Source organism: Entelurus aequoreus, linkage group LG08, assembly GCF_033978785.1.
Source record: "Entelurus aequoreus isolate RoL-2023_Sb linkage group LG08, RoL_Eaeq_v1.1, whole genome shotgun sequence".
Lineage (NCBI taxonomy): Eukaryota > Metazoa > Chordata > Actinopteri > Syngnathiformes > Syngnathidae > Entelurus > Entelurus aequoreus.
In genome coordinates this window covers 30504564-30528940 of record NC_084738.1, presented here as the reverse complement: position 1 = coordinate 30528940, position 24377 = coordinate 30504564, and the positions used below count along the sequence as shown (strand labels likewise).

Below are 24377 nucleotides of genomic sequence, written 5' to 3'. Positions count from 1 at the left end.
ATAATGACTAATTAAGAGCCAATATGTTACTAATTTGCATGTTGATAAGCAACTAATTAATGGTGAATATGTTCCCCATACTAAAGTGTTACCAATATAAATAAAGTTAAAAAAAAAAGTTTATAGCTTATATTTATTTTTTTTACATACACATTGTAATTTATTTGTTATTGTGCTTGTAGTTGACATTGTACCTTACATGAGAGTGTTTCTAAAATTCACGTTGTCTTGTTTGGTTGCATAAAAGGAGAAAATATATTAAAAAAAACACCAATCACTCTGATGCGTTGCTGCTCTACACCACTGTAAACTACAACCACATTATTAACATGCAATTCTTGGGTTATCATGTAGTAGATATCTATGAATTTATTATTAGAAGTAATCTTGCTATGTGTCATCCCTCCTTGACAGCTGAGCCAATGCTGCACCCCTCCTTCGCACGTATGTTCGCATTTACGCTAACACACCTCTCAGAGCTCATTTAGGTGAAATGGCCTGGAAAATGAAGTCAGAAATCAACCATGCAAACAAAACAACACTGTGAGCCCCCATTAACACATAACTCCGCACAGCAATCAAGTGCAGGGAAACGTGCGTCCCCCTGTGAAATGCACCACGCTGCATGAGCATATTTTTATAGTAACGGAATATTCACCTTTGCCAGCTTCTCTCCTTCCTCTCTCTTCACTACCCTGTCGTGGGTGTAGTCTGCCTACAAGAAAGTACACCTGTTATCAAGTTAGTGACAAACATCACATAGAATGAAACATGGGGCTGCTCCATTTTTTTTACTGCTGCTCATGTAGGAAAGTCATTATTTTTGGATGCAAGAGGCCTTCTTTTGGCTCCTTATCCATGTTACCGTTTATCCTATAGACACAACACCGAGCTAACAAAATGCTACATCAAGGGGCGTGGAAGTAGGTCCAGGGCCGCAAGCACAGGGGGCCTCTAGGCTTTTGTAAAGTTGTAAGATTTTTTTTTTCTGTCATTTAAATTTATATGTTATAAAAAACAGTGTCATAATTGTTAATATAAAACAAATATAGCTGTGAAAGTTGAATATTAAGGTTGCTTGAATAAAATTAAGAATGTCTAGGACTACAAACTACACCATCTTTTTAAAAATGCAAAATGGTTCCAACTAGCGTAGCGGCAAACCGAGCATGGAACACTTCCCGTAACATAGACGTCGTAATTCCATCAAAGCTCACTGTGGAGGGGGGCGTGGCCTGCGGTGCGGCCCTGCCGCGGAACGGGGTGTGCAAGGACCGGCCTCGAAGACAGCGACAGGCATACTTGCCAACCTTGAGACCTCCGATTCCGGGAGGTGGGGGGTGGGGTAGGGCGTGGTCGGGGGTGGGCGGGGGTGTGGTTGGGGGAGGGGGCGTGGTTGGGGCGTGGTTAAGAGGGGAGGAGTATATTTACAGCTAGAATTCACCAACTCGAGTATTTCATATATATTTCATATATATATATATGATTGTAAGATACATCCTCAGATGCACTGGGACACATCCTCAGTGATGTGCCTGAGATCACTGGGGGTTTCGGGTCTTTCAACATCATACCCCCTCCCTCAGGTGACCCAGCCAGGGTTGATCAGACCCCAGCTTGTGTCCCAGTAGCATTGGCCCACAGTTCGCTCCTCCTGATCCAAAGCCGTCTAGAGGCTCTCTCTGCTGCCTCCATGGTGGTCTTGATGGCCTTCCTTTTCCCATCACCTGTGATGCCAAGTAGTGTGAACACCTTGCACAGTGAGCGGCCAGCAAAGCCTCTACATCCCACTTCGATGGGCTCACAGCGTGCCCTCCAGCCTCCTCTACGGCATTGCTCGACTAGCTCCTGGTACTTTGACCGCTTCCGCTCGTTAGCCTCCTCTATGCGATCCTCCCAAGGAACTGTCAGCTCTATCAGTAGCACCTGCCGTGAAGATACTGATGTAAGCAAGATGTCTGGCCTCAACGAAGTTGTTGTAACATAGTCTGGAAACTTGAGCTGCTTGCCCAAGTCCACTCGAAGATCCCAGTCCAATGCTGAGGTGAGGAGCCCGGCTGCTAGTTTGGGCTGTGACTGTGGCTGCTCTCCAGCCCTGACAAAGGCAATTCTCCTATTGCCAAGTTGTTGCTTGCTGCTGTTGTTTTTGGCCACGGCTTTAGCTATGGCTTCAGCAACGGTCTTCAGCACCTGGTCGTGCCGCCAGCGGTAGCGGCCCTCCCCCAGAGCTTTAGAGCATCTGCTTAGGATGTGCTCCAGCGAGCCTTTCCTGGAGCACAGCACACAGGCTGGAGAGTCAATCATGCCCCAGAGATGGAGATTGGCTGGGCTGGGTAGGACGTCGTAGACAGCTTGAACCATGAACTTAATGCGCTGGGGTTCAGCCAGCCTGATCTCAGACCAGGTCACCCTCCTCTCCAGTGCACCCTCCCACCTTGTCCATGCTCCCTGCTGCTGCATACCCACCATCCTGCTGGTTCGTTCCTCCTCAACCTCTGCAAGCACCTCCTTCAGGACTAGCTGGCGTTTGTCTTTGCCACGTGCCTTCTCATAGTGAGGTTGGGGGAAGGCTCCCAGCCCAGCACGGCCTGTTGCCACCGTGCCCACCAGGGCCCTATGTCTCAGCCGGGACTCAGCAACCTCCAGGCTTTCCTGAGCCCTCCACTTCCTGCCAGTTCGCACCACGATGCCTGCTGATGCCACTTTAGAGTCCTTGGAGTCACGATAGAGCAAAGCCTCTCGAGTGCGAGAGACCCTGAACTCCTCATCCAGGCTACTGAAGGGAAGCTGGAGCTTGTTGGTCTTCCCATACAGTGCTGTGCTGCACAGGCTGCGAGAATTCACCAACTCGAGTATTTCATATATATTTCATATATATATATATATATATATATATATATATATATATATATATATATATATATATATATATATATATATATATATATATATATATATATATATTTATATATATATATATATATATATATATATATATATATATATATATATATATATATATATGTATATATATATATATATATATATATATATATATATATATATATATATATATATATATATATATATATATATATATATATATATATATATGTGTACGAAATACTTGACTTTCAGTGAATTCTAGCTATATATATATATATATATATATATATATATATATATATATATATATATATATATATATATATATTTTATTATACATATAAATAAAATAAATACTTGAATTTCAGTGTTCCGGAGGCTATCCAGTAGATGGCAGTATTGTCCTGTTTAAGAGTGTCACAACATTGCTGTTTACGGCTGACGAACTGCTTTACGGTAGACGAAAACGTGACTGCTGTTGTTGTGTGTTGTTACCGCGCTGAGAGAACGTTAATGAAACTGCCTAACAATAAACCCACATAAGAAACCAAGAACTCGCCCTCGATCATTCTACAGTTATAACGTGATTGGGCAGGCACGCTGTTTATATCATGGGAAAGCGGACGTGAAAACAGACTGTCGCCGCTGTCCCCACTCAGGTCCGCATGGAGCTGGAGGGAGATTTTCGGGAGAAAATTTTCGGGAGAAAATTTCTTCCGGAAGGTTTTCGGGAGAGGCGCTGAATTCCGGGAGTCTCCCGGAAAATCCGGGAGGGTTGGCAAGTATGGCGGCAGGTGACTAGATGGCCCAGGTGGACCTTGTTATCTAATCATCTGTCGCCTTTATTAGCAGCAGCCGGAACGAGACACAAGGTTGGAGTTGGGAGTTGGAGAGAGAGAGAGACACGCACAGAGAGCGCACGCAGCAACACGCCTGGAAAAGACTACTGAAAAGCAATCCAGACTGTTGAATGAGAATAAAAAGACTGTATTCAAACTGTCTACCGGGCTCACGAAGATCTATCGGACTCAGGAGAACCCTCGCAGCAGAGAGATTTTACACTCACGTTTAAGCATTCACACACAGCACCGACATTTTAAAACAAGGATGAAGTAATACAAGTAAGGTAAAACTGTAATACATCTATTTGTGGCAGCTTCGGAGAAAGTTATGTATACGTTTTATGTCATTGAACATTACTGTGGTGCGTTCAAAGACCCTCGATTAAAGTTAGAAACGGAGGTGTCTCTAGTTTTTAAAGACAGGAAAAACTTGAAGGTTTTAATATACTGTCGCATCACATAGTTTGTGTACCCTCTGATAGCGTCTTGTTTGATTTGTAGTTCTTCTATGGGCTGGGTGGCGCTAGACTTGTAATTCTCTTTCAAAACACTAAGGGGCAGTGTCGTTGACTAGATATGTACCTCTTGTGATGAGCAAAAGACAACCACAACATTGTCATCTTCGTTGACACTGGAACTAATCATTCAGAATCATCAGTTTATGTATAATGGAACTTTTACTTATAAACCAGAATAAAATACCTTCGTGAAGATGGAGTGTGCAACTGTTTTTATTTGCAACGCTATATGCAATTCGGCCGTTCGGGACATGGGACAAGAGAGAGCTATCATGTAATTGAAAAATAACAAAATTGTTAAATAATGAATGTAAGTTAACGACATACTGGTGATAATGTGTATAATCATGTGGTATTGGTGTTCAGAGTTCCCGCGAACGTAACATGCTTGAAAGATGATTGACGAGGAAATGTTGTGTGTGAGAGAAAAAGTGTGCACAAGAAAAAAAACGTGTCGGAATTGAACCTGTTGTTAGCACAAGATTGACAATAAAAGTTAAAAGGAGTGTCGTTTGTGTGACTTCTTTTAGACGAACAACACAATAATACAATTAGTAATAAAAATAGTAACAATAATGGTTTTTAGAACACACTGAGATATTAAGTACACAATATCAGTTTCCATGCAAATGTTTAATCACTGTTGCTTTATTTCTTACAATAATTTGTGCATTTCAAACACAACGTCTGCTCTCCTCTCCTTAGGGATACTCCTCTTCAAAAGCTGACCAATCACAGCTCTGCGGTCTTCATCGCCACTGACGCAAAGCTAGGATTTTTGGGAGGTGCATGCAAGGCTTGCGGAAACGGACGCAGTGGGAGGGGACAAGATGGCGTCGCTTTAGCAAGTTAGTTAACCCGAGAGTATAAACCAGGCTTAACTCCTATGAGAAGCACGAGTAATAATTCAATGTGAATCAGCTAAGCTCTACTTTATACTCTGAAGTAAAGGAAAACTTGACAGATATATACTTATATTTAAGTAAATAATGACAAATATGTTATGAATTTGTCAGTACTTTATTCGTAAAAAAAATAAATAAATAAAATATTTAACAAAACAAAATTTATTTAGGGGGTCACCTGGATATGTTTCCTTATCAGTGGTTCTAAAAATTTCAAACCAACATTAAAATACAATAGCGTTGTAGGCCTAAGTATTCATTAAAACAAGGGAGAGGTTTTATATAACAAGTATATTTAGTCGTGAGTTCAAACCCTGGTCAAAAACTATAAAATGGGACCCATTACCCCCCTGCTTGGCACTCAGCATCAAGGGTTGGAATAGGGGTTTAAATCACCAAAATGATTCCTGAGCGTGGCCACCACTGCTGCTCACTGCTCCCCTCACCTCCCAGGGGGTGGAACAAGGGGATGGGTCAAATGCAGAGGGTAATTGTGTGTGTGTGACTATCAGTGGTACTTAGTTAATATGTTTGGCCACTGTAACACATACAGTTTGAACAGTTACACTTGTGTTTTGAAATTTAATTAAGTGATTATTTGGCATACCATTAGATGGAGCCCGTACCACAGTTTGAGAATCCCTGTTCTAGATATATTATTCCCTTCTTTAAAAAGTCAAAACCTAATGAAGGTTTTACATATGTTTGAAAAAGCTCCTCTCTGAGCTGCCACCTTACCGTGGTAGAGGAGTTTGCGTGTCCCAATGATCCTAGGAGCTATGTTGTCGGGGGGCTTTATGCCCCCTGGTAGGGTCTCCCAAGACAAACTGGTCCTAGGTGAGGGATCAGACAAAGAGCAGCTCGAAGACCTCAATGAAAAATAAAACCTATGGACCCAGATTTCCCTCGCCCGGACGCGGGTCACCGGGGCCCCCCTCTGGAGCCAGGCCCGGAGGTGGGGCACGATGGCGAGCGCCTGGTGGCCGGGCCTGTCCCCATGGGGCCCGGCCAGGCACAGCCCGAAGAGGCAACGTGGGTTCCCCCTCCAATGGGCTCACCACCCATAGCAGGGGTCATAGAGGTCGGGTGCGATGTGAGCTGGGCGGAAGCCGAAGGCAGGGCACTTGGCGGTCCGATCCTCGGCTACAGAAGCTAGCTCTTGGGACGTGGAACGTCACCTCGCTGGGGGGGAAGGAGCCTGAGCTAGTGCGCGAGGTGGAGAAGTTCCGACTAGACATAGTCGGACTCACTTCGACGCACAGCAAGGGCTCTGGAACCAGTTCTCTCAAGAGGGGCTGGACTCTCTTCTACTCTGGCGTTGCCGGCAGTGAGAGGCGACGGGCTGGGGTGGCAATTCTTGTTTCCCCCCGGCTCAGAGCCTGCATGTTGGAGTTCAACCCGGTGGACGAGAGGGTAGCTTCCCTCCGCCTTCGGGTGGGGGAACGGGTCCTGACTGTGGTTTGCGCTTACGCGCCAAACCGCAGCTCAGAGTACCCACCCTTTTTGGATTCACTTGAGGGAGTACTTGAGAGTGCTCCCCCGGGTGATTCCCTCGTTCTACTGGGGGACTTCAATGCTCATGTTGGCAGCGACAGTGAAACCTGGAGAGGCGTGATTGGGAAGAATGGCTGCCCGGATCTGAACCCGAGCGGTGTTTTGTTATTGGACTTTTGTGCCCGTCACAGATTGTCCATAACAAACACCATGTTCAAACATAAGGGTGTCCATATGTGCACTTGGCACCAGGACACCCTAGGCCGCAGTTCCATGATCGACTTTGTAGTTGTGTCGTCGGATTTGCGGCCTCATGTTTTGGACACTCGGGTGAAGAGAGGGGCGGAGCTTTCTACCGATCACCACCTGGTGGTGAGTTGGCTGCGATGGTGGGGGAGGATGCCGGACAAACCTGGCAGGCCCAAACGCATTGTGAGGGTTTGCTGGGAACGTCTGGCAGAGTCTCCTGTCAGAGAGAGTTTCAATTCCCACCTCCGGAAGAACTTTGAACATGTCACGAGGGAGGTGCTGGAAATTGAGTCCGAATGGACCATGTTCCGCACCTCTACTGTCGAGGCGGCTGATTGGAGCTGTGGCCGCAAGGTAGTTGGTGCCTGTCGTGGCGGTAATCCTAGAACCCGTTGGTGGACACCGGCGGTGAGGGATGCCGTCAAGCTGAAGAAGGAGTCCTATCGGGTTCTTTTGGCTCATAGGACTCCTGAGGCAGCGGACAGGTACCGACAGGCCAAGCGGTGTGCGGCTTCGGCGGTCGCGGAGGCAAAAACTCGGACATGGGAGGAGTTCGGGGAAGCCATGGAAAACGACTTCCGGACGGCTTCGAAGCGATTCTGGACCACCATCCGCCGCCTCAGGAAGGGGAAGCAGTGCACTATCAACACCGTGTATGGTGAGGATGGTGTTCTGCTGACCTCGACTGCGGATGTTGTGGATCGGTGGAGGGAATACTTCGAAGACCTCCTCAATCCCACCAACACGTCTTCCTATGAGGAAGTAGTGCCTGGGGAATCTGTGGTGGGCTCTCCTATTTCTGGGGCTGAGGTTGCTGAGGTAGTTAAAAAGCTCCTCGGTGGCAAGGCCCCGGGGGTGGATGAGATCCGCCCAGAGTTCCTTAAGGCTCTGGATGCTGTGGGGCTGTCTTGGTTGACAAGACTATGCAGCATCGCGTGGACATCGGGGGCGGTACCTCTGGATTGGCAGACCGGGGTGGTGGTTTCTCTCTTTAAGAAGGGGAACCGGAGGGTGTGTTCTAACTATCGTGGGATCACACTCCTCAGCCTTCCCGGTAAGGTCTATTCAGGTGTGCTGGAGAGGAGGCTACGCCGGATAGTCGAACCTCAGATTCAGGAGGAACAGTGTGGTTTTCGTCCTGGTCGTGGAACAGTGGACCAGCTCTATACTCTCGGCAGGGTCCTTGAGGGTGCATGGAAGTTTGCCCAACCAGTCTACATGTGTTTTGTGGACTTGGAGAAGGCATTCGACCGTGTCCCTCGGGAAGTCCTGTGGGGAGTGCTCAGAGAGTATGGGGTATCGGACTGTCTGATTGTGGCGGTCCGCTCCCTGTATGATCAGTGCCAGAGTTTGGTCCGCAATGCCGGCAGTAAGTCGGACACGTTTCCAGTGAGAGTTGGACTCCGCCAAGGCTGCCCTTTGTCACCGATTCTGTTCATAACTTTTGTGGACAGAATTTCTAGGCGCAGTTAAGGCGTTGAGGGGATCTGGTTTGGTGGCTGAAGGATTAGGTCTCTGCTTTTTGCAGATGATGTGGTCCTGATGGCTTCATCTGGCCAGGATCTTCAGCTCTCGCTGGATCGGTTCGCAGCTGAGTGTGAAGCGACTGGGATGAGAATCAGCACCTCCAAGTCCGAATCCATGGTTCTTCTCGCCCGGAAAAGGGTGGAGTGCCATCTCCGGGTTGCGGAGGAGACCCTGCCCCAAGTGGAGGAGTTCAAGTACCTCAGAGTCTTGTTCACGAGTGAGGGAAGAGTGGATCGTGAGATCGACAGGCGGATCGGTGCGGCGTCTTCAGTAATGCGGACGCTGTATCGATCCGTTGTGGTGAAGAAGGAGCTGAGCCGGAAGGCAAAGCTCTCAATTTACCGGTCGATCTACGTTCCTATCCTCACCTATGGTCATGAGCTTTGGGTTATGACCGAAAGGACAAGATCACGGGTACAAGCGGCCGAAATGAGTTTCCTCCGCCGGGTGGCGGGGCTCTCCCTTAGAGATAGGGTGAGAAGCTCTGCCATCCGGGGGGAGCTCAAAGTAAAGCCGCTGCTCCTCCACATCGAGAGGAGCCAGATGAGGTGGTTCGGGCATCTGGTCAGGATTCCACCCGAACGCCTCCCTAGGGAGGTGTTTAGGGCACGTCCGACCGGTAGGAGGCCACGGGGAAGACCCAGGACACGTTGGTAAGACTATGTCTCCCGGCTGGCCTGGGAACGCCTCGGGATCCCCCGGGAGGGGCTGGACGAAGTGGCTGGGGAGAGGGAAGTCTGGGCTTCCCTGCTTAAGCTGCTGCCCCCGCGACCCGACCTCGGATAAACGGAAGAAGATGGATGGATGGATGGATGGATGAAAAAGCTGGTTTCAACCAAATCCATACAATAATTTGTTTTTCTAATGCATGTAAACATACTAAGTGTGTGTGTGCCCGGAGCAGCAACGTTTGGCTTGAGGGTGGTATGGGGGGCCCTTTAGAAGTCTTGTGAATGGGGGCCCACAATTAGGTGCTACTCCCCTGGGTACAGCTGCCACTGTCATATAGATTAAGATATGTCAGTATAGTGGATCTGACTTTTTGCTTGCTTGCCTTCTTCAACGAAATGTTGTTCTTATCTGTACTGTAAAGTTCAAATTTGAATGACAATAAAAAGGAAGTCTAAGTCTAAGTGTAAGTCTTCTGGGCTCTGAGCAGATGTGTGCGCAGCGGGTTTGTCTAAGAACGTGTTGTAAATATATAAATATTAATAAAAAAAGATGGCTGAAATGCTTTATAGAACTGAGAACTACAGTGCTGGGTTGTAAATCTCAGTTTGCCAATATGAGCAGCTCTCTTACATTGCACACTCACATTGAGTTATTGGTCTTATAATAAATAGCAATTTAATGGAGATGTGAAGCAACGTGGCCCAAAACAAGATTTTGTTTGATGCCCCATTTTGTTCTTTAATACTACTCATCTCGGCGCCGTAGCGCTGACTGCAGCCTATTGAGGATTGTAATAAAGTTGTCCCTCGCCACATCGCGCTTCTGAGTTTGCGGCTTGGAAAACTGACTATGTGGGTGTTATTTCATGTCTAGAGGCCTTTCTTAATGTTAAAAACTGTAATTAGAAAGTTGTAAACATGTTGTTTATGCGCTAGCTATAAAAATCCATAGCAAAAATATATTTACCACAGCCAGGCCCAGAACAGATTAACAGCGATAAACAAAGGTTTACTGTTTATTAATCTTGGCGACCAGAAGATGTGTGCATATAAGACACAACCAACAAAATGCACTTCAAATATGTTTATAATCGGATATCAAGAAATAATGTGTTAATATTTTACAAGTTATGTAAAGATTTGTATTTTAATATTACAATGTATGATTATAATCTTAATAATAACGTACAACCAATAAACAAAAATACTATATTGAGAATTACAACTCAGTTTAGAAAGAATGAACCAAACCATTGTTGAATTGGTCCAAGGGGGGGTGGGGGGTGGGGGGAGAGTGTTGGATATCTCCTACCCCAGTAAGGCCAATTCAAAATTGCTATAATTGACTATAATATTATTTTCTACGTGTTCGTAGTATGTTAACTAGCTTGTTTTTACACTTTTTGTACTTATTTTGTGCCTCTGTAGTTCTTTGTGTTATACATTTTCTATGTAATGTATTATTCTTATTACAAGCATTCTTTAATCATTTTTGTCATTCATAGTTGATTGTTCTTTCTGTGCTTTCTCTGAGTTGTTTCCATGGACAATGTTTGTCATTAAGTATTATTAACCTGTTTAATAAACGTTTATATGCTTCATCAACATCATTTTCATTGTACACCATGTCCCGATTTTGCTTTTCTAGCTCATTTTTGAAGGCCATCATACTCTTCTCTGCGCATGGTCTTCAAAATGTCTTTTTGTCATCCATGTTCCTATTCCTGTATTTTACTTCATAGATTGTGAAAAATGGCAGATGATCACTAATGTCGGTTAAAAGTAGACCACTTGTAGTGTCATTATCAAAATCATTGGTAAAATATTATCAATAAGCGTGGCACAGTGTCCTGTGATTCTGCTTGGCTTTGTGATTTTAGGATATAAACTGATGCAATACATTGTATCAATGAAGTCATCAATGGACTTTTGCTTACTAGGGTTCAATAAGTCAATATTGAAGTCACCACATAAGAACTTTTTTTTTGACCAGTGTCCATAAAATTTGCCTTGATCCAGTCTTCAAATGTTTCAAGACTTGACTTAGGGGATCGATACAGTATATACAACTGATTAATATGTTTTTTTCCAGACATATTTCAATGGTTATGCATTTTTAGATAGTATCTATAGCAAATTACATGTTTTTTGCCACATTGTAGTTAAGGTTCTTCATCATGTACACAGCTAGTCCTCCTCTGTTTTTGTTGGTTCTGTGGATGCAATTTAGTTCATATCCTTCCAGGTCAAAATGTATTTCTTTTTTATCATCAATCCATGTTTCTGTGACAGCGATTACTCCGAAAGGTTCGTTGAATTGTTCTAAAAATTTCTTCATGTTGTTCTAATTTGCATACAAGCTTCTGCTATTTAAATTAATAATTGACAATTTGTTATCACATTTAATGTTGCTGTTATATTGGTCATCTGAATAATAGAAACGGGGGAAAAAATGGTATCTGGATCTATCTGGTTTTTGTGGTCTTTGTTGCAGAAGTGTTTTAGTTCCATGTTTTCTTGTTCAACAGACTTTGATGTTGTTTCATTAATCTCTATAACTGAAAGTGGATGCGTTCCTGAATCTATGTCTTCTTGTTTAGTGGTCCTTGGAACATAGTAGTGTTGGTGTTGAATTTAGGTGTTTGTTTTCCATCAAACTCCCTTATCATCGTCGTTGTGGAAGCAGTATCAACTTTAATATGTGTTCTGGTCCTTGATGTCATGGACAACAAGTACTCTTGCTTCTGGATCTCCATTCAGTTTGATGTAGATTTTACAGTTTACGTTCCAATTTCCCTGAATTTTTCCCTGCTTTCCTAAGTCACATGCTTTCTTGGCGATTTCAGCATTGCGTTTTTGTGAGATGCTCTTTCATGTACAAATTTGTTCCCTTCAGCTTCTTTCCCTGTTTCAGCAGTGCCATTTTAGATTTTCTGTTAAAGAGTTTTATGAGGATGACTGGAGTGGTGTTGTTGTTTCATTTGTTCAGTGGGATGCATGTTTCGATGGTATTAATATCGATTTAAATTTCCTTTGATTGCAGAAAGTTGACCACTTGCTATTCTGCTGAGGCAACATCTATTTTATCTGGTTTTTCTCCATTATTCACAGCTTTCGCGTAGAATCTTGGTTTAATTTGGTGCCCTGTCATGATGATATAATTCATTCGTTTATCCTGATCCATTTCATCTATGATATTCCTCAGCATGTTGTTGTCTCGTTTCACTGCAATAACTTCTTCTTGAAGAGTCCTCATTTCTTCATGCATTTCCTGAAAGTCCTTCCTTATGTTGTTATTCTGAGTTTGCAGACTTTCTATATTTTCCTGCAGACTTTTCAGATCTTCTTTGTATTCTGTTGTTGCTTTTCTCTGATCTTCTTTAAGTTCTCTTTTTACTGTTTCCAGGTCTGCTCTGTGTTCTAATCTCACTCTTTCTATGTCTTTTGATTGATTGATTGATTGATTGATTGAAACCTTTATTAGTAGATTGCACCGTACAGTACATATTCCATACAATTGACCACTAAATGGTAACACCCGAATAAGTTTTTTAACTTGTTTAAGTTGGGGTCCACGTTAATCAATTCATGGTAGATAATAGTCATCGACTATTTTTTTTAGCATCAAGTCTTGCTTCCTTTAATGTCCTGTGCCCATTATCAAATTGTGCTTCCCCACGTGTACTATGTCCGGAGAAGCATTTGATTCAGATGACATCGAAGGTTTTAGGATTTAAGTTTTTCTTATAGATTTTGACATTGCAGCAGCTCGCTAACGGCAGTTGCTTCTTTAGCGACTTGTTGCACTTTTAACTTGTTTATTTCAACAATTTAGTACCTTGCGTCGTTCAGAGATCAACTTGAGGTTTCAGCCTGTTAACTTATATTACTCTGTGTTCTCGGAAGCACTTCAAAACAGCTTCAAATTCTCACAGTAGCTTCTGGTTGCTAGGCAACCACTTTGAGTTGCGGTGGGGGCGGCGTTGGCTTAAGGCTAACGGCTCTTCCAACTCGCCTTATTTCAGTGAAACAATGGCTCTCACCGGACCAAAAATCAATCAATCAATCAATGTTTATTTATATAGCCCTAAATCACAAAAGTCTCACAGGGCTGCACAAGCCACAACGACATCCTCGGCACAGAGCCCACACAAGGGACGTCGATGTGAATGACTATGAGAAACCTTGGGGAGGATCGCATATGTGGGTAACCCCCTCTCTAAGTACAGTCCCTAGTGGATCCAACATAACAGCGAGAGTCCAGTCCATAGTGGGGCCAGCAGGAAACCGTCCCGAGCGGGGACAGGTCAGTAGCGCAGAGACGTCCCCAACCGATGCACAGGCGAGCGGTCCACCCCGCTCAGTTCGAAAAAAATCAGTTCGAAGATGCCAGGTGAACTCTCCTGTGGCTGTGATCACAAATCAGTGGTCAAAAGTCCTCAAATGTATCAAAAACCCCGCTAGCAAAAGCGGAGCCTTTGTCTTTGCGTCTTCTTCTATTGACTGGAAAGTAGCAATTATATCTACGGGCTTTCGAGTAGATGCGTCCGCGATGCTGCTTAACTGAAGTAAAAATATTACAAAGGACATGTTGACTCACTGCTGAATAAAAGTTTAGCTGAAACAGACCTAAACAACCGCAAATAGTGTTTATGCCAGGGGCCAGTCAAGTGTAGAACAATACATTTTTGGGCACCTAGGGGCCTTCAAACAGAGTAAGAACCCTTAAGATTTCTGATTTATAAATCCATTTTGTATCCTTCCGTCATGACGCCTGCCCCTTCTCTCTGACCCCATCGTTCAGTCAGTCATTCTCCAATACTTGATTGATTGATTGATTGAGACTTTTATTAGTAGGTTGCACAGTGAAGTACATATTCCGTACAATTGACCACTAAATGGTAACACCCGAATAAGTTTTTCAACTTGTTTAAGTCGGGGTCCACTTAAATTGATTCATGATACAGATATATACTATCATATATACTATCATCATAATACAGTCATCACACAAGATAATCACATTGAATTATTTACATTAGAGAGAGAGAGAGAGAGATCAGAAGGAATAAGAAAAAGTATCTGCATTTGATTGTTTACATTTGATAATTAGCAATCCGGGGAAGGTGTTAGTTAAGGGTTGTAGCTGCCTGGAGGTGAACTTTTATTGCGGTTTTGAAGGAAGATAGAGATGCCCTTTCTTTTATACCTGTTGGGAGCGCATTCCACATTGATGTGGCATAGAAAGAGAATGAGTTAAGACAAGGTCTCACCTTGTTGCCTAGCAGCATGATGACTACATCCTGCTGGGCGTACTCATGGATCTCTGTCAACCATGCCTGCAGAAAGATGGGATGTGGAGGTGAAATAGGGAAGAGGAGAGGGGTGATGAAGACGGATGGACACACAGAAGTTGGAAGAGGACGACAAAATCAATCGCAATTAGTGTTTGTATGAAATACATACTGGACCCCTTACTTTCCTGTTTAGATAGTTAGATGTCTGGCCTTGGTGTATTTGTGTCCACATCTAGATAGCTGAATACAACATCATGGAACATCCAAAGCAAACCAAGGGGAAGAGTTTCCATGTTCCCGCCTTATGTGTGACCAACAAATAATGCAAACACTCCAAGGCTTCTACATTCCATAAAGAAATTAAACATTTGAAACCTTCATTCACATGAAAAACTTTTACAATACTGGATCTTCCAAAGGGCCAAAGTTGGTGTCCTACTTTCATTTTTCCACTTTGTCTGGTTGATTAAGGAAATAATCTCAGTGATGGTAATAGCCTCCACTCAATGCCCTCTGAGAGACACACAATGTGTGATTCAATCATAATCCAATCAGACGACTCAGCAGTACACAGTCAAACATTCTGATAAGTTGTCTATTCTTCCAGTAAATGAATGTTAGGATATAATGATGATAGTAAATAATAATGAACTTGGGGGATTTAACAGACCTATTTTCACAGGAGTGTGAATGATAGTTAATTGGTCTTAGAATATCTCTCTAACCTGGAGAAAAGAGTGTGAAGATTTAATGAAAACCAAAGCTCAGGCAACATTTAAGTACAGTAAGCCTTCGAGAGGTTTAAAGGGGAACTTAACTTTTTTTTCCCGGAATTTTACCTATAATTCATAATCCTAATGTAAGACAAGAGCACATATGTTTTTCTTTTTTTATGCATTCTAACTAATTAACAAATGTGATCAAAAGTCCGCTTACAATGGAGCCACAGGGAGTCGCTCTATTTTTTCTATAAAGCACGTAAAAAAACATCCAAACACCATCATAGTTTTATCTACATGCTAAAAGTGTATATGTAATGTAACTAAAAGCACATTCATAATAACATGTAATATTTACATATTTTGCTTAGTTTAAGTATATGGCGGTGCATTAATATCTCTAATTTAAAAAATGTTTCCTTCGACACCATCACTGATTATTACGTTTGTACCATAAAAAGGGGGAACTGCACTTTATCCGGAATTTTGCCCATAATTCACAATCCCTGAAGACAAGAAGACGTGTCTTTTTTAATGCGTTCTAACTTGTAAATAAAAGTCTGCTTACAATGAAACCATGACATCAATGCGTTTATTCCGACCATAAAACCTAATAAATAACCATCCAAAAAGCGCCAACAATACTTCATTTACATTTCGTGACCTGAATATTAACCCAGTATTAGAGATTTTGTTAATATAAGTGCTAATGTTAAGAACCTACATTTAGCGGCGCATTGATTAGAGAGAGTCAACTTTCTCATGCTGCTGTATTAAAATCTTCAGCTGGTGAGCTGCTTTCTCGCCTCGGGGCTCAGGAAAATTAATTTCTAGATTATAAATCATGACCCTCACCTGGATAGTAAAAGTTTGTGGAAATAAAGCAAGAAGTTGTGGTAAACTTTGACGGTCAATTTAGACCCGGAAATGGCAAGAAAGACCTGAAAAGGCGCTTGATTCCACCCTCACCCCCTTTTTTTCCCGAGGATGATGAGTCATTCTTCATCTAAACGGGAAATAGGAATATATCAACAGTCGACATCCCAGTGAGAGCAGACATCGTACAGTAAGTGATGTTTAATTATGTTTGTTGGATCTCATGAAGTGTGCCAGGATTAGTAGTAGAAGTTATTGTTGAAGGAAAAAGTGAATGTTGTGAAATAAAGCTTAAAACTAGCAAAATATGTAAATATTACATTTTAATAAGTTGCTACATTACATATATACAGTCGTGGTCAAAAGTTTACATACACTTGTAAAGAACATAATGTCATGGCTGTCTTGAGTTTCCAATAATTTGTACAACTCTTATTTTTTTGTGATAGAGTGATTGGAGCACATACTTGTTGGTCACAAAAAACATTTGTAAAGTTTGGTTCTTTTATGAATTTATTATGGATTTAATGAAAATGTGACCAAATCTGCTGGGTCAAAAGTATACATACAGCAATGTTAATATTTGGTTACATGTCCCTTGGCAAGTTTCACTGCAATTAGGCGCTTTTGGTAGCCATCCACAAGCTTATGGCAAGCTTCTGGTTGAATTTTTGACCACTCCTCTTGACAAAATTGGTGCAGTTCAGCTAAATTTGTTGGTTTTCTGACATGGATTTATTTCTTTAGCATTATCCACACGTTAAGTCAGGACTTTGGGAAGGCCATTCTAAAACCTTAATTCTAGCCTGATGTAGCCATTCCTTTACCACTATTGATGTGTGTTTGGGGTCATTGTCCTGTTGGAACACCCAACTGCGCCCAAGACCTAACCTCCGGGCTGATGATTTTAGGTTGTCCTGAAGAATTTGGAGGTAAACCTCCTTTTTCATTATCCCATTTACTCTCTCTAAAACACCAGTTCCATTGGCAGCAAAACAGGCCCAGAGCATAATACTACCACCACCATGTTTGACGGCAGGATCGGTGTTCCTTGTATTAAAGGCCTCACCTTTTCTCCTGCAAACATATTGCTGGGTATTGTAGCCAAACAGCTCAATTTTTGTTTCATAAAAGAACCAAACTTCATGAATGTTTTTTGTGACCAACAAGTATGTGCTCCAATCACTCTATCACAAAAAAATAAGAGTTGTAGAAATGATTGGAAACTCAAAACAGCCATCTTTACTAGTGTATGTAAAGTTTAAACCACGACTGTAATTACAATGTATAAAACCTTGATGGAAGTGTTTGGATGTTTTTTTTAAGCGATCTATAGGCAGAATAGAGCGACTTCATTGAAAGCGAATGTTTGCTAACATTCATTTACTAGTTAGAGTGCATAAAAAAAGAAAACATGGGTGTTCTTGTCTTGCATAAGGATTGTGAACGATAGGCAAAACTTTAAAAGAAGTGCAGTTCCCAGGTTCAATGTTGAGTTAGAAACCACATTTCCATAAAAGACAACAGAGGTAGGTTTACATTTCCCTGCCCAAGTTCAGCCCCATCATTCTGACTTACTGTAAATTATATCAATGGATGTTATTACATTGGGCTGAATGTACAGCACCCTCACCGAGCAGCCTTGATGGTTGACACCTTCCAATTACTCAGACGGCCTTGAAAGATCTTGCAGGCGAGTGGGTGGATTAAAGGAAGCGGTAGAAGGAACATAGCTTCTAAGCCGGGATGTGATCAGGCTCCAAAGCCATCACAGAGAAGGAGAGCTCATGCAGCGTGTGGGAGCATAAGTAGACTACGTGTGCGTCGTTTTGCCCACACATGATGGACTGTGACGTGTTGTCTACGCACTTTCATCAAAAAGAGGATATCTGCAGAATGACATGATGAAGACGATATGTTTAGCTGCTACAAGACTTTCAATTAGCTCTAATATCTATGCAGTGTTTCCTGCAGTCACCTGACATCACCTGATAGTGACACATTACATTGTGCATGGCCTTTATTTCTGCTTAAAAACACAGACGCCAGGTTTCTAAATTTAGATCAAGATCCTGTTTCTTTTTGACAACGGTTCAACTAGTTACAAAAATGTGTACATCTTGGTGGATCGAACTAATATTGTTTCTCAAAATGTCAACCTTGTGGGTTCTTCTCTGAAAACACTTATATGGTTATGATGGCTTCAAATCAGCCAATAAATTAGGTAGCCACAAAAGTAATACTTTTCTTACTCATAACTTTGATAACTTGGGAACACACTTGAACAGTCAAATATGTATTTCTATAAGGACTACATTAGTGTACACAATTAAAGGGGAGCTATGATTGATTTAGTCTTTCCTGTGTCACGGCCCGCGCGCATGCCAATGCGCACTCATCTGTGCGCTCTAATGAGTGCGTGTCAGTCCAGCGGCAGCAAGCGGCTGCAATCAATCTGCAGCAATCAGCGCACCTGCGGTTGAACAGAGGACCGCCTTCATAAGCCTGCACAACCTGCTATCCGGCGCCAGAATGTAGTCTTCTGTTCGAGTACAGTAGGCCAACTAACAAAGCTCTATGCATTTCTCCTTCCGTGTTTCTTTACCCCGTCGTGTTGATTGGTCTTGTGTTCTCCCCTTGTCGTTCCTTGCAGCTACCCCTTCGTTCCCGCGTGGCGAGCTGTGCATCTTGTCTCCCCTCTGGTTCTCTGGCTGCCCCTTAGATCTCAACCTCCCGCCTGGACACGGACCTTTTGACGCCTTGCTATACTCCCGACTACCTGCCTGTCTCACGGCCATTCGAGCCTGCCTTTTCCCCTCCGGGACTTCCGCCTCAACAACACTCCCGGTAACACACAACAGTTAATTCACACATGGTCGCGCACCATACACACTCCTGGATTTTTAGTCACACTCTATTTCTCTAGTTTATTTTATTTTATGGTTTGTTATTGTATATATTGTAAATATACATATAAGACAACATACAACTATACTACGCCTTTGTTGTCTGTGCCGTCTACTCCCCCTGTGCATAACATTCTAACTTATAAATGTTCCAACGTTAGATACTCGTGGTAAACGATGTCAAAGGGACTAGCGGTAGAAAATAGATGGATGGATGGATATCAACCATGAGGAAATGAATCCAAATCCAGTTATTGAAATCAAGAACTCCTTAATAGATCAAACATAGCTACTATCTTTAACACAGGACCGCCATATGTTTGTACCCAAAATGGAGGTTGATTTGTGTTTTTATTACAAAAAAAATTTTTTGACACTGAATTTATGTAACTGAATTTGTTCGCATCAAATTATGCTGACAATTTCATTGAACATTTTTTTTTTTTTTAGCAAAATGAATAAAAAAAGTTTTAAACATTCAGTGCATTAAAATTCAGTGTTTTAAAATTCAGTGAATACACAGTCACTGTTTAAAAATTCAGTGCCGTGAGCCATGTAAGCAACTGGACGTGCTTGGATACCTTTTTATGAACACAATAAACAGAATCCATAGATTCTGCAAAAAAGGATAACAGTTGATCACATAATGGTAAAACACTTACACAGGAATGATTGATACTAAAAACGTTAATAGAGACCATCTCAAAAACGGAAATCTTTTTTTTTTTTTTACTGAATAAGACACTCAGAATGTACATGAAAATACAGAATGTGGGATTTACAATATTACCTACGAACAATAAAACACTGAATATTGAGAATATATGAACTTTGCTCCTCTACTTTCCAGACCACATCCTTGATCGACATATTTTATAATCGAGCAAGAGCAACAAAGATGCAACAAATACGGCGATACATAAACGCAAAAGGTAAAAAACATCCACATATTCGATATATCACTGTTCTGCAGAACTTTGCTGAAGAAATCTGCCTCCATCTGACACTCGCGTCCCCTGCTTGTTGATGTGTAAACAAGCCCCGCCCACTCTGACCCGAACCTCATCTGCCTGTAACCTGTATGTCAGTCAAAAGTGCGGATTCTAACCATTGGAATCATTTTCTATTGTTTGAATGCATCCAGCGGGCCACTTTGAAATCTTTATTATGTTGTATTATGCTGTTAACTGCCTTGTTTATGCTGTTTTGCAAGACACGTGTCATGTGACTTCAAACTTGACACCTCATTGGCTGTTTCTAAGACAGGATCGATTGCTTCAGTCTTAATTTACCAGAAGTGGGTCCTGCTTTTGGAAAGCAGAACATTTGTCGACACTGAATTTTTTCATACTGAAGTTTTATTCACATGCATTATGCTGACATTGTTTCAATGAAATTGTCCGCATAATCTGATGTGAGATATTTCAGTTCACAAAATTCAAATAAATTCAGTTAAAAAAAAAAAAAAAAGCTTTTGTAAAAACCATATCCAACACTTTCCACTACACCAGGGGTGGGCAATTAATTTTTACCGGGGGCCGCATGAGCAACCCGAGCACTGCTGGAGGGCCACATCGACAATATTTCAATTACATTTTGCTCAATATTTTTTTTGATATATACTGTAAGATAAATAATAATAATAATAATAATAATAGTAATACTTCAACATAGTGTGTGTAACAGCATTCCATGACTAATATAAACAAATTAACATTAATAATAAATGACAGTAAAAGAAGCACACGTATGACTGAGGAGTCATAGTGTAACTTTGTGTGGTGTTTGAGTTGTCCAACTTTTTGTGTGGCCATAAACGCACCAGTGGTTTAGTGCTATGCATGTTGGTGACAGATGACAAGTTGGTTTTGGCCTGGTTTGTACGGCAGAAAATGACTAGTTTTTCGAGATAGAAGTGTTTTACTCATGTTTTTGGTGTGGTTATGTCCGAATATAAACAGTTTTGCTCAATAAAGTGATCGATATAATTCCTGTCCTCGAAGCATCTCGATAGACGTTACAATAATTGAACGGTGTTCAATTGAATGGTGTTGACGAACACCGTTAGGGCCGCTTGTTGTCACTGTCACTCAGAGTTGCATTGCAAAATTACATAGAATAAATATGTTTATTTTGTTTACAATTCAGATGGGATTTGATTTGGTGCGCGGCATATATTTGCTGCGCGCAGCAGACGCTTGAGCAGTGCGCAATTGCGCAGGCACGCACCTTAGGTGAGGGGACATTGCTTTGCAGTCCATGTCTTGTTGGAAACACGCTATTCTTCATCAACTTTTCTCTTTTTAGCGTCTCGGGTGTAAACCGTGCATCACTTGTCGCTGCATGTGCACCTTCACTCGCAGGTTACACACAGACACACGCCCATAAATAATACTTTTCAAAATAAAAGCAGCACAGTTGTATTGCGCGCACGACATAGATGATTTTTCAACTTTATTTTGTAATTAATGATTGCAGCTGTTCACATTCACTCACAATCACGCACACGCATACGTCCACACGGAAGTAATACAAATAACGATTTTCAAAACAAAAGCAGCACTGTTGTATTGCACACTTGACATAGATACTTTTTTAAATTTATTTTGTAATTTATAATTGGCCTCACGCGGGCCGGACAGGGACGCACAAAGGGCCGGATGCGGCCCGCGGGCCGCAGAATGCCCAGGTCTGCACTACACACTACTGCATACATCCAACCCACCAACAAAACACTAATCTTGCAAATGCTGACTTATTGTACATATATGCATAAAATGATGGTAAAAAGGGAAATAAAGCGCCCAATTTATATAGATGCACTCCAACCTCACTTAAATATCCCTGCAGTCAGTTGGCCGTTTAAGTAAGAAATAATTTGAGGAAGTTGTGGTTGGGGTTAGGGTTGGTCTAAGGGTGGGAAACTTTTACAAATATCACAAAGGTGGCAAGACTACTGAGCAGACTACATGACAAGTCTAATCAACACAGGATTTCAGGTAAAATGTGTTTGTCATTTATTTTATTAGATGTTTAATTTAACTCTGTCCATTATTTAGCATAGCATAATCAGCATGACAGTAGTAAAGCTGTCAAACAACCCAGAAAAAATTTGACTTTTTGGTATTTTCAGTAAATTGTTCATGTATTACGGTCATAAATGTTGTATTGCTCCAGTTCTTCTCAAATAGTGGGTGGGCGGATGACATGCTTTGTCAGTGCATTGTCATGCTTCAAACTCCGCTTTAAAGCTGTACACTACAAAACGTGCTCATTGTAGCCATTAATCATGACTTCCTCATTTTGATTAAAAAAAAATTCAAATCTGCACAAATTGTGTAATTTAATTTTGTAGGTTAAAGTGTTATATGTTGTGCCCCTCGGTTAATGTTGCTGATCAATTTGAATGTATTATTATTTATTGAGTTTATTTAGTTTTATTTTTCAGTATCAAATGGTTTAAGTCGGTCAAAAATGTTTTATTTTTATTTATTTTTTATTTTCAGGCAAATTGATGCACTTCAAATTTTTTCTGTTACAGACTAAAAAAACAACGTTAATAAAGTTATTCTGTGTTGTATGTATTTATTTGTTCTCTTTAATGTTATTAAGGATACACAATTATGCAGAGGTGTACTTTTAACTTATCCATTTTAGAGACAAATGATACTATGTGGTAGGGGGTGGGGGCGCAAAATGTTTTCTTCTTTCTACGGGGCGCGTAAAATAAAATAATTGAGAAGTACTGTATTACTCCCTTATATATGATTTTTCCTAAGAGGTGTTTTCCTATGTTAAACTTAAACATGTCAATGTTCAATTCTTTCACAGATTTACCACACACTGGCAGTTATTCAACAATACCCCAAAGCCAAAGAGCACGTATAAGACTTCAATTTTCAAAGGGCATAAAAAACGTTTTGGATATATATTTTTGTACTTTTTCTGCTCAAATTTCTCTAAGCAAAACTAAGCTGCAGTACAAGCTAAGAGTACAAAGAAAATTAAGAAAAATGGTCCAGCCCAATCCAGAGGATAAAAAGGCTGGACAGGAAATAATACAGAAAATAAGAAAACTAATACAACTGTCAAGTAAATTTACGCCAATTTTTGTTTAAAACTGAAGATTATTTGGAAATTTGAGCAAAGAAAAAAAAGTCAAACAAATAAAGAAAAAAATGTTTTTACGCCCTGCAAAAGGACGTTTATGTCCTGTTTGGCTTTTAAAAAAATTCAAATGAAGTATTTCCCACAGGTTTAATCATATAAATACCCCAAAATTCTGGCACAAATGCAATTTCATTGTGAGAATGTCATTATTATAATACAAAGTCTATAACTTTACAATAATTAGGTATTAGCGTTTTGCAAAGCTCTTTAGAAACGTAACTTAAAGTTAAAGTTAAAGTTAAAGTACCAATGATTGTCACACACACTAGGTGTGGTGAAATTTGTCCTCTGCATTTGACCCATCCCCTTGTTCATCCCCTGGGAGGTGAGGGGAGCAGTGGGCAGCAGCGGTGCCGCGCCCGGGAATCATTTTGGTGATTTAACCCCCAATTCCAACCCTTGATGCTGAGTGCCAAGCAGGGAGGTAATGGGTCCCATTTTTTTATAGTCTTTGGTATGACTCGGCCGGGGTTTTGAACTCACAACCTACCGATCTCAGGGCGGACACTCTAACCACTATAGTACATTGCCATTACTACGAGTAGTTTAATGTGATTATTATACAAAGTACTTGATCAGTAAAACTTTGGAGCTAGGCAGTGGCTGCTGGTCTCAGTGTTTAGGTTTGTTGTGTGGAGTTTGCATGTTCTCCCCGTGACTGCGCGGGTTCCCTCCGGGTACTCCGGCTTCCTCCCACCTCCAAAGACATGCACCTGGGGATAGGTTGATTGGCAACACTAAATTGGTCCTAGTGTGTGAATGTGAGAGTGAATGTTGTCTGTCTATCTGTGTTGGCCCTGTGATGAGGTGGCGACTTGTCCAGGGTGTACCCCGCCTTCCGCCCGATTGTAGCTGAGATAGGCTCCAGCGACCCCCCGCGACCCCAAAAGGGACAAGCGGTAGAAAATGGATGGATGGATGGATGGAAAGTTACTTTTTTCTGGTAGGATTACAATATTTCCTCCAAACACTCATAATCTCTAAAGTATATGGAATTGATATCCATCTGGACTCAATATTTAATTTTAGGTAAAACACTTTTATAGTTTGTCTATGACTAAAATGTGTGACTGATTTTAGGATGTAATACATACAGTATGTAACTGAACACAGTGAGGGTTTGAAGGAAAACACAAGCTTTTAATTATTATTTAGACTTTCCTTTTTGTTAATACATGTTGATTTATCAACTTAAATGTTGCTATAGCAACACGTACATTTGTTGTGAAAAAGGAATAGACTGAAAGGTTACTCAAGCAGTTAAGAAAGGTGTCTTTGGTTCCTCTTTCTAAACTTCCCCATGTTTTCACTTATTTT

The 24377-nt window shown here is 41.6% G+C and overlaps 2 protein-coding genes across 2 annotated transcripts in view; one reads left to right on the top strand and one right to left on the bottom strand.

Moving 5' to 3' along the window:
- LOC133655061 (ras-related protein Rab-26) overlaps positions 1-24377 on the bottom strand; it is a 142836-nt gene that overhangs the window by 5863 nt on the left and 112596 nt on the right. The window contains exons 6-7 of the mRNA XM_062054967.1: positions 14366-14431; positions 659-715 (exon numbers count right to left, since the gene is read on the bottom strand). Of these exons, the coding sequence (XP_061910951.1) occupies positions 659-715; positions 14366-14431 (123 nt within the window). The remainder of the gene's footprint in view (positions 1-658; positions 716-14365; positions 14432-24377) is intronic.
- LOC133655060 (uncharacterized) overlaps positions 21840-24377 on the top strand; it is a 3716-nt gene continuing 1178 nt past the window's right edge. Inside the window, exon 1 of the mRNA XM_062054966.1 lies at positions 21840-21889. Coding sequence (XP_061910950.1) covers positions 21860-21889 — 30 coding nt within the window. The 5' untranslated portion in view covers positions 21840-21859. The remainder of the gene's footprint in view (positions 21890-24377) is intronic.